We start from the raw sequence: 10,623 nt of genomic DNA, 5'->3' as shown, positions 1-10,623 counted from the left end.
TTTGACCTGAGTCTTCCCAAAATATACAAAAATTTAGGCAGAAGGAATGTATTGTAAAATAACTGGGATTTGTTCTTCAGGATGTGTTCGAGCTTTCCGAAAGCTGCTCATATCAATTTCATGCGTTTTACATCTTGGCCTGTTTCTTATTTTAGCAGTGTGTCTCAAGTATATATTTTTGTCGATCTCCGTCTTATTTTTTCAAAATTTTTATATTTCACTTAATTTTAAAGCTTACACTTCCAAACGCCAGGTTTAATTTATTAAACCTCTGTTCTAACTCCTCATAAGATTACAAAAAATGTGTGATTTTTTCCATACAAATTACGTATATTTATCTATATAGAAATCCAACTTGTTGCCAACTCAACTTCAACTTCCAAAATCCAGCTTGTTTCACATGTTGAAAATATATTATACCAATACTCATATTGATTAGATCATTCTACTTAATTGATTATATTTTAGATTATATTCTTTTGTATTTCAATATCACAAGCATTAAGATAGCCGTCGCATATGAAAAAAAGTTTTTAAATTTTTGGCTCATGTTGTTTAATTATTTTTTGGTATTGCGGTGATAATTTTTTTCCTTCAAACCGATTAGCAAAATTTAAGACTCGTGTTAAGCTAAAAGTTTGACTTGAACTAAGAGCAGAAAAGTTATCGCTGCCAGATTTAAAATATTATTTTTTGAGACTATCCCATAGAAAATAGAATTGTTGTCCGAATAAGTCAAAAACCGTTTCGAGCTATTTGGTTTATCTTTAAACTTTTGGTGTAGAAGTCGCAAAAAACGTTATTTTTGTCCAACTAGGACGATGCAAAACTTTCCGATATTTATTTTTTTCATTTGTCACCCTGTATAAATTGTATTTGAGTTGCTCAATTTTTGCAAAAACATTGACGACTAAAAAGCAAATCTGGCTAAATAAAGCTTCAAATAGAAATCAAATCGCCTGAAGTAATCGTATTTTATCCACTTTCTAAGTTAGGGCAAATTTGGCTGTGTGATTTTCTTGAGCAGTTTATTGCGCAGGTTGTAAAAGTGACTATGTATAATTTTAATAATTATTTTATTATAATTAATCAAAGTTTGAGCTACTGAATAGAGTGTGAAATAAGGGAATAAATTTGTTAACTGATTCAGTTATTAGGTGATCGAAGTAGCGTCCAAGTAGCGATCGAAAAAAATCAATAAGAAACATGAAAAAAAAAGTTTGCTGTTAGAAAAATAAACATGTTTTTGCTCATTTTAAGGAAACGACGGCTTTTTTAGGCTGAAGGAAAAGTGAAGTAAAATATAAACTTGTTTTTTGAAAAGACAATTTTATGATTGATTCTTCTGATGACAAATATACATAAGAAAGACAAATCATTATTGTAGCCAATGTTTATTTTTTATTATTGTTCCAAACCACACATCCATCAAGTGTCTTATTGATTATTGAGCCACAAAGTAGTAACTGATTATTTGAAACTGTTGAGGTCTAATAATAATAACTTTTCAAGTTAGTACTAGAAAATACTTCTATACACCACCATTGAAACTTGTGTTCATTATTCTTTAAAAACTGAAGTATAAACAATATAATTACCAACCTGTTTGAGTTTTGAGGTATAATGGCGCATGTTACGCAACTACCAGTGATGATCGTTGCCACAAAAAATAATTTAAATTATATTAGCAACATATAATTGGAAGCAACAGAAATTTGACCGATTCCAGTGTTAGAATAAACTCAACTTTAATCTTTATATTTTCCAGTCCTCGTGGATAAAGTATTTCTACCATATTCTTGAATAATTGCTATTCTACTGTACGGTATGATTAAGCCTGGCCTACGGTTCGAGTAGTAATAGCCCTCATTATTCATTTATTAAGCAGTATAAGCTACAGTCAGCTTCAATGGGCTTAAATCTACTTGCGATCAATTAGTCAATGTTAAATCTGCAGCAAATATTTAATCGGATTTAGTCAGAAAAGGCTGTAAATGAGGACGGATTGCGGGCAAAAGTGAAAAATACTGACATCCGAAATCAACATTTGGCTTATTTTTGTGTAGCGGCCGCGTTCGTGGGCAGTCTGTGTCAAAACAACATTGAGAGGCAATTATTTTTGCTTGCATTTGTATTTAAATTACAAAATATAAAACATTCTATATAAATATCTGGAGCAAGAACCCGTGTTGCATGCAAATCTCCTTTTTGTGTGTTTACTCTTAATACAACTCAAGGTAAACTCTCGCAGATCAAATCAAAGAACATGAGGAACATTTCAAAAAAATGCTGTTTGTTTTTTTATATTATTGATAATTATGTTGAATTCAATGGCCTCAGGTTTATCAACAACGATTCGACAAATTCGTTTAAAAGGTTAACTTTAAGGAGCCTTTGCTTTCATGTCCTGTTTTATACTTTATGAGGAACAACCGGATAAATTTAATTGCATTTTGTTACTTTTCAGTATCCACAAAATAGAGAATTTCACCGCGATCCAACATACTTTCGAGACTTCAGGTTTAAGTTTTAAACCATATATGCTGCATTTAAATGATATGTGGACATATTTTCAGGCTAAACTTTGAAGGAGCAATATTTATCAATTAAGCTGTACTAAAGTTCTACCACTTTCTTTTTATTTCAAAATTATTTTGCTGTATTAGTACAGACTCTATAGAAGAAAGTTAGAAAACCAAATTATTCAACAATAAGTAATAAGAACCTAATCAATCAAAAATAAATTAAATACACACTTTTAGAGAGGCGACAAAATTGGCTCCGATGTTTTTTGTCACGCAGTAAAATAAGAATTAAAAACCGAAAAAAAGTTACAAATTACGAAACTCGTCTCCTGTCAATACGTTGTAGTTTATTTGTTTATACACAAAATTATCTATAATACGGAGGTTTTACTTTTTTCTTAAGTTGAAATGCAAAATTTTTTATTTTTCTTAAATGTTTCTAGAATTTAAACACGTGCCTGAGTTTTGCAATCTAAATTGACAAAATTTTGGAATTAATGGTTTAAATGTAGAATTTACCATTACAAAGGTTTAGAAAAATTACGAAAGTATGATACAAAACCAGCGCATTGAGAAAGTCGTTAAATTTTGATACCTTCAAGACGCCGAAGAGTTAAACAAATTTAATTGCTTCTGGTAGTAAGCCAAAGGTAAGCCGTGTCCAAAACTTATTTAACGAAAAAATCAAGTTGTAATTATTTTTTATTATGCTTTATACAGAGTGTTTCTTAATAAGTGTCCTGGCCGAAAAGTGTAGGTTCTTCTTAAAAAAGCACCTTTTTTCCTTTCCCAATTTTGTTTGCGAGATACAGGGTGTCAAAAGTTTAAATTATTTTTAGTTTTTACCGATATGTTAGAAACCGTTTACATTTAGAAGTGATTGAACTTTTTTACACACTTTACGACGTGGAGCTTTTAAGGTAGCGGGTGGGTTTCCCTCCTTACTTATACGCCACTGGAAAAAACTATAATTTTCACAGCAAATCTGAAGCGCCACTGATTATTGACATAAAAATAATTCTATCGGTTCTTAACAAATTCCACCAATATTAACTTCCTCCATGAAGCTTTACCTGTTTCTCTCCATAATAAGAAATTACATTTGTTTGCTCTGGTAAACGTAATTAATCAGCTTTCTGAAGGCACGATGTTTCGCACATCCCATGTGTTTATTAATTAATACAAAACTAATTCAATTTTCCTAGTATTGTAATCCATCAGAGACCTGTCCTTGGCTGAACAATATGATGAATTTCCTTATAATTGGATTAGAATCAAGCTCGGAGGTCTGGTTAAAGCATACGAGCCGACATAAAACACTATTAAATTCGTGAGGGTTTACCTAACTTCTCCATGTTTGTATTATTATAAATAGCGGTCTCCTTACCTTATTCAGACAGTTAAGATTAGCTCCTTTATTTATCAGAATTTCCACAGTCTCGGCCTCGTTTGCTTGGCAAGCCATGTGTAGGGCTGTATTACCGCTCTGAAACAATATTTAACTTAGGGAATAGGTGCGGAAATTATAGTTTATAATAACAAAAGCTGACCCGAAGAGGGTATCTACTTACCTACTTGTGCTAAGGGTTCAAGCAAATGTGCAAGTTTCCTAACGTTTATTGAAATTGCCTGAGTGAAGTTTTATTAAATACGTTAGAGAATAAATCAAATTATTTGTATTATGTTCGGCTATTTTTTCAATTAGCTGAGACGGATGAGGTATCTTTAATATGCTTATAGAGCTATTTGCTCTCCATGATTGCGTTTACTTGTTGATCTTTCATTTTCGCGCTTCTGTGTTTACCTCGTGATGGTTTCGATTTTCACGCTCTTATATTTGCTTTGTTCTTTTGTATAGCTTTTCAATTGATTTCGGTATGCTTTTGCACTTTATTTAGTCTGCTGTAGCTCCTTTAAATAAGCTTGAAATTACTGCGTAAATATGTGCCAAGTGCGTTTGCTGTGGCTGTGTTGATAAAAGTTTGGAGCACAGACAATCATTTTGGGGATTTATTTCGATATAAAGTGTTTTGTTCACATTTAAGGAGAACTGAAATGCTTTAGAGTATAAATTAATTAGGTTCCTAAATTCTTGACTGACAGGGTAGCTTTTTTACATTTCAGTACTTTTTAGTAGATTTCTCAATATTATCAAAAATATTTATACAGGGTCTTTCGATTCGACAGGCTTTTTGACATCTGGTCCAAAAATTTTTTGTAAAAAAAATACTGCGTGTATTAGTTTAGGAACAAAAGGCAAATGACTGCATTTTTTTAAACCGTTTGAGATGGTTCAGTTATTTTTAGAATGTACTGAATGTTAATAAAAAATGTATTTTTCTACTGGGTGTCTGATAAGAATATGATCAACATGGTTTGGTAAAATGGAACATTATTTGGTTCAAAAGAAGACGATCTGTCTTCTGCCTTGTCTTGAACTTACGAATGCCTGGCTAGTCCGCTATTGATGGACAAAGTTCTTCAAAAAATAATTGTTTGCAATATTGAGAGGATTCGGGGCAGATGGATTTTAATTAAATTTCTGTGGATTCGACTCATATTTCTATGAAACTACTCCGCTCATTCACATTGGCTAATTCTTGCGAGTCTTGTTATGAAATATATCAGAACTTTTTCGTTGGTGGGTCGAATTAATTCATTTTTTAATTCAGTTAGACCTTAACCCTTTCCCGCTATTTCTGTGCTCCTGATACAATCTTGTAGCATTCACATTTTTTGCTCAAACAATTTTCTTCTGTTTTCTTGCTATTTAATAACATTAAGACATTAAACTATCAAGCGTTTTCTAATAAATGATGAAAGTTTTAAGGTTTTGCGAAAATAATTTGTGGTGGAGTCAATTTTAGGAAAAAAAAATGCTGATTGTGATTCGTTTAACATTCGTAAATGGTGAAGAAACTTTTTTTGYGCATTAACTGAATACTATAGGATTTTGCAAAGAGCACAAGAATCTTGAAAAAATATTAAAGCATCACCAAAAATATTTTAAATAATTCCAGCTTCCAACTTAAAAGTTGTGGTAATTTTTTACACTCAAGGCCCTCGAGAATTTACCATTAAAATATGTCAAAACATTCTACCGATAATGCAAAAAAATATAATTTTTTACTGAAAAACTTTTCACCATCAACACCGGAGGATCCATACATTTTTCATTAAGAATATTAACTGAAATTAAAGTTTCACAATGATGGTTTCTTGTACATTAAAATTATGTTTAACTTTTTCGTTTAATTTCAAACATAAAAGCACGTTAAAGTCACGGTCTGATATGCGGCGTTTTTTTTGAAAAATATAACATATTTATAAAAAAGACGGTTGTTTATGTCTTTGCAAATATAAGAGTCAAAGCCACTACTAAGGCTGTAATTACCTGATTTTTATGGTAAAATAATTATATTTATTAACTGTGTCTAGATATAAAATATCTCTAGTAGAGTCAAAAATATTTTGAAAACGCTATATATTCCGAAAAAAAAATGTTACCATCGAACGCTCTGTATAATTTTGGTGTTTAAATATAAATTACTATTTATAAAAGCTGGAAAAGTTGCTGCAACTGTAAAATTGCGYATTTATCGGCACTTTGTACCAACGAAATAACATATTTTCCTAAACATTTCTGAAAGTTCACAAAAAAATATCGAAGTAGAACACTTAAAAAAATGACCTTGTAAAAATAATGGGGAGCAGATTTTAATATAGCGTTGTCACGTTTATGCGTTTAATATATCTTTTATACACATAGTAAATGTAGAAATTATCGGAAGTGAATATGTTTTAGGGAAAGCAAAACTTTATTCCAATTATATATTTAGAAGGCAAAAAGTACCGTGTTTAAATAATGCATAAAAATATATAATAAACCTTAGATTATTAATATATTATACATATCTATAAATTGCGGCAAAGAGTGTTTATATAAAATATATTAAAACTCTGGAAAGAATCTGAGTGTTTTTAAACATTTTGATTACCTGATTTTGTACTGCTAAAGACGCTCCATGTTGCAATAGCGAGTTCAATATTCCTTTGCTTCCTAGACTGGCTGCTATGTGCACCGGTGTATTACCCTTCTAAAAAGGATATTTTTTGTATTATTCATTATACAAAATATAATACTTGTTTTGTACTTTAACCCAAATTACATGATATTATCTTGATAACCTTTTAAATAATACAATTTAACCTTTCACCTTTTAGTATTCCCATAAGTCGAATTACACATTATTTACTGTCCGGTGTCACTTTTTGCTATTATGCATTAGCTATTAGATACTTTGCAAGAATTTTTTTAACGCTACATTTTGAAGTCTTCGAATGTGGATGGAACAAAACCCATGTTTTGTTAATATTCTGATAATGGAAGGGCCATTACCGTTCGAACCATTATTTCAATTGCCATGACCCCTAATGATGTACATTAAAACTTTATACGTTATAAAATATTGATTGCCTATTTACTTAATCGCGGTAGTAAAATTATTTATTTAGACCTAAACAGTATAGTAATTTGTGATTTATCTACACTAAATAATGGTTATTCTAGATCCGTTTTGATTCATTTCACTGATTTACTTCAGCAAATGAATTAAAATTTTAATTCATTCATGCCAACAGTATTACATGCATCGAAAAATACAAACATCGGCTTAATAATTAACTAAACTCAAGTTTAACGCAAAACATAATGTACAAAATTCAATTCACACTGTTTGTAAACTGGTGAAGGGAAATGGGTAATCAATAACAAAAGCTCCACAATGTAAATATTAGCCAAACGAGCCAGCAGGAAAGATTGTACATTTTTTATATTCGAGAAGGGTGCAGGTGTATGACAATTAAACGTTAAAATAATGAAAATACATGAAATAATATGTGCCGTCCCAGACAGAAAAACAAGGAAATTTCAGTTTGTGGTATCTAGTTTCATTTAGCTTCTGTTATCCTTTGGATATTGATTTTATTGGAAAGCAATTGAGGTGTTTTTGTTGGTTTACTCGACAATTTAAGCCATTTTATGTGTGTTTATAAATTGTGCGGAAATTTCCTCCATTTAATATGAGACCATAGAGTTACTACAGGTTTGGATAAATTGATGACAGTTTGAATAGAATTCTTGTTGGAAAATATAATTGTTTGTACATTTCGCTAGGTCCAATTCAGCTGTGGCTTCTAAGCACCCAGAAGTTCCGATCCAATTTTACAGATATATCGTTATAGAATAATGTCTTCGGTTATTGGAGATGAAGTTGAGTTAAGAAAATTAAAAAAAATCGGAGAAAAGTGAAGCTTGTTATTTCTGAATGGTGTATTAGAGATAAATCTTTAAGTAAATTTGCTGATTTAACTGGGCGATTTTTACGGTTGCTGATAGGATTAGAGTATTTTTTTGAAATGTCGCTTTTTTGTCGATTGATCAGTTTGGGTTTAAATCAATTTAGGGCTACGTTTTCGGCAGAAATTTCATAAAAACACGACTTTATTAAATGCAAAACAAGACATTTTTAACAATGGCCCCTAACGTATTGATTTTGCTCTTGAACTGGATCTCGAATTAAAATATTATTGACTGCTGATGAACTCATTCCATAAAAATAAAAAATATCGAATGCAAAATTTATACTGTGCGTAAAATACGAGTTTAATTAAACTCTGAAATGTTATAACTGATACTAAATTGCATAACATATTGTTTTACAACGTTTTAAATAAAGTGAATTTCTGCTGCAGTTGAAATTATTGCAATTAAGCATTTTTTAGCATGTTTATAACAAATTTAATTTACGTAACAAAATGCAGCCAATTTCCCTTACCTGGTTTTCACAATCAGGATCAGCACCATTATCTAGTAAAATTTGCACTATTTGATTTTGCTGATGTTGAACAGCTACATGTAAGGGAGTGTTTTCTTGATTATCACGAGCCTCCATAGCGGCCTCTCTGGCCAGAAGCATTTGAGTCACTTCTACATGTCCACCCTGACACGCTTCATGAAGAGCAGATTTATTTTCCTAAATAAAGATTAAGTGAAATGTGCGTTAACTCCTCAGATTATGGTCGTTTACTGAATATATTATGAGACCGAAGTGATTCAATTTTCAGCCTTAATGCATTTTAATGAGAGGTAGTAGTAAAATTGGGAAAAAGGTATGCGAGTTTGGGATGTTGGATGATGGAGTTATTTACTTAGATTATTTGAGGAGAATTTCAACACAAGGCAAACGATTATATTGTAAACCATTATGCAAAGCTTAAAAGTTTTTTATTATTATTAATTGTTGGCAATAAGAAGATGTGTTGCTTGGTTTTCTTCACATGTAACAGGGTGCATTACAATAAACCTCTGGGTTTATCTTCAATTGATGAGTATGGTAGAGCTCGATTCTGACTATTCTGGCTGTGGAGGAATGGAGTCGACATTATCTCTTTTTTTATTTTAATTTAAATTCCACAAATTTTTAACGTGTGACCAACAAATTTAATTTGTGTACCGTGACATGTGTTTTGGATTGTTTTTGTGCTGACATGGAATCATGTCTTAATTAATTCATTATCTGTAACCCTGAGGAAGGCACCACAGCACTGCCGAAACGTTGGAAAATAAAGAAGTTTAACATTTTGGATATGGGTGTACATCTAGCTTAAACTCAAATTTCCCAATTCGGACGACATCCCCAAGAATTTATAAATTAACTATATAAGAATATATATAAGGATCGCTGTATAGGCACGAAACACGTCCTAATGGTGACTCAGCTTAAAAGTGATTAACAAATTGGTAAAAAAAATCTCCAAAGGAAGTCGAATAGTTCGGTTTAAAATTGAAGACTTTAGAAAACAGAATATTTGTAGTATTTGATTCATAGGTCATCATGAGGCAAGTTGTTTTTCAATTGAAAGTCCAGATTTTTCTCAAAAACAGGGTGATTCAGGCTTAATTTTGATAAGTTGAGTAATCGAAGGAACAGGTTAGAATATTCCTATTTAGAAGTAGAAGTAGTAGAATGTTTTTTTCCTATATGATGCAATTTTTTTTTAATTTTTTCTCATTTGATTAAGTTCAAATTCGGAACACAAAAACTTAGAAGGAATAATAAATATTCTGCATAAAGGTTAGTTTACATAATTCTTTGTGAGTTTCGCTGGCTTGCTGTAACGTCAAATTAAATTTAGGTGAATGATGCGCTACATTGTCTAGAACTTCATTAAATATTTGACAAACAAGATGAAATGCCAAAAAATCCAAGATATATAAAGTTACAAATTGAATCGATGAATAAACCGATGCAGGTATTTTATTGAAATACACTTTTGCTGTTGAGATTTTGAAATAAATGAGAAGGAGGGTCGCACACAAAATACACTTTAGGAGAAAATTTTGAGTATTTAGAGGTGTTTTTTATTCCGAATTTTACTTTAATCGGATAAAGGGTTCAAAAATGTGAAGAATGTCTTTTTATTTCGACGCTCCCCATATCCGAAACAATGCAATTTCGGAGCTCTTCAATCGATGCCTAAATTTACCAAAATTATGTTTGAATCACCCTGTATACAGGGTGGCCATTTTCTGAATCTTTGTATGAGTAACTTCTACATTTTTAAAGATAGAGAAGCCGTTAAATGGGCAAAATTGCGCAGAATTCGATTGCCTATACATTACGGTTTTGAAAATTTAGGTACCCGACTTGGTTCGTGAAATATCCTGAAAAGACAAGAAATCAACACTTTTTTAATTATCACTTATTACGTAAACTGCTTAACTTAGAAAAAAAGTTAAAACTGCCCTGAGTACAACTTTTTGCGTTGAATCCAATAAACTAGCACTCGTTATCATAGTCAACTTGATTTACGAGATAAAAAATAAACTTATGGTTTTTAAATGGCAATCATAGTTGGCTGTGGGCCTTTTAAAATCCGTATTTTTTTCCTGAATTTTACAACATAATTGTTTGTATGTTTTTCTCCTTTTGTTGCCGTAAAACTTCAAAAGAGGATAAAAAATGTGTAGTAGGCTATGAAAACAAGAACTATATTATCACACAAAGCACAAAACAATAATGAATCGCTTAAATTA

At 31.2% G+C, this 10,623-nt stretch overlaps 1 protein-coding gene across 3 annotated transcripts in view; it reads right to left on the bottom strand.

The window, feature by feature from the left end:
• The window catches only part of LOC109543195 (ankyrin repeat and death domain-containing protein 1A), a 46,165-nt gene that overhangs the window by 7,140 nt on the left and 28,402 nt on the right, over positions 1–10,623 (bottom strand). For all 3 annotated transcript variants that reach the window (XM_019912774.2, XM_048668346.1, XM_019912775.2), the window contains 3 exons: positions 8,363–8,560; positions 6,524–6,622; positions 3,913–4,011 (listed from right to left, as the gene is read on the bottom strand). In XM_019912774.2, the coding sequence (XP_019768333.2) occupies positions 3,913–4,011; positions 6,524–6,622; positions 8,363–8,560 (396 nt within the window). The remainder of the gene's footprint in view (positions 1–3,912; positions 4,012–6,523; positions 6,623–8,362; positions 8,561–10,623) is intronic.

This window comes from Dendroctonus ponderosae, unplaced genomic scaffold, assembly GCF_020466585.1.
Source record: "Dendroctonus ponderosae isolate FM_Combo_2020 unplaced genomic scaffold, Dpon_F_20191213v2 Dpon_F_20191213_7, whole genome shotgun sequence".
In the NCBI taxonomy this organism is placed as follows: Eukaryota; Metazoa; Arthropoda; class Insecta; order Coleoptera; family Curculionidae; genus Dendroctonus; species Dendroctonus ponderosae.
The sequence above is the reverse complement of the archived record's forward strand: the minus strand, read 5'-3'. Positions and strand labels throughout refer to the sequence as shown.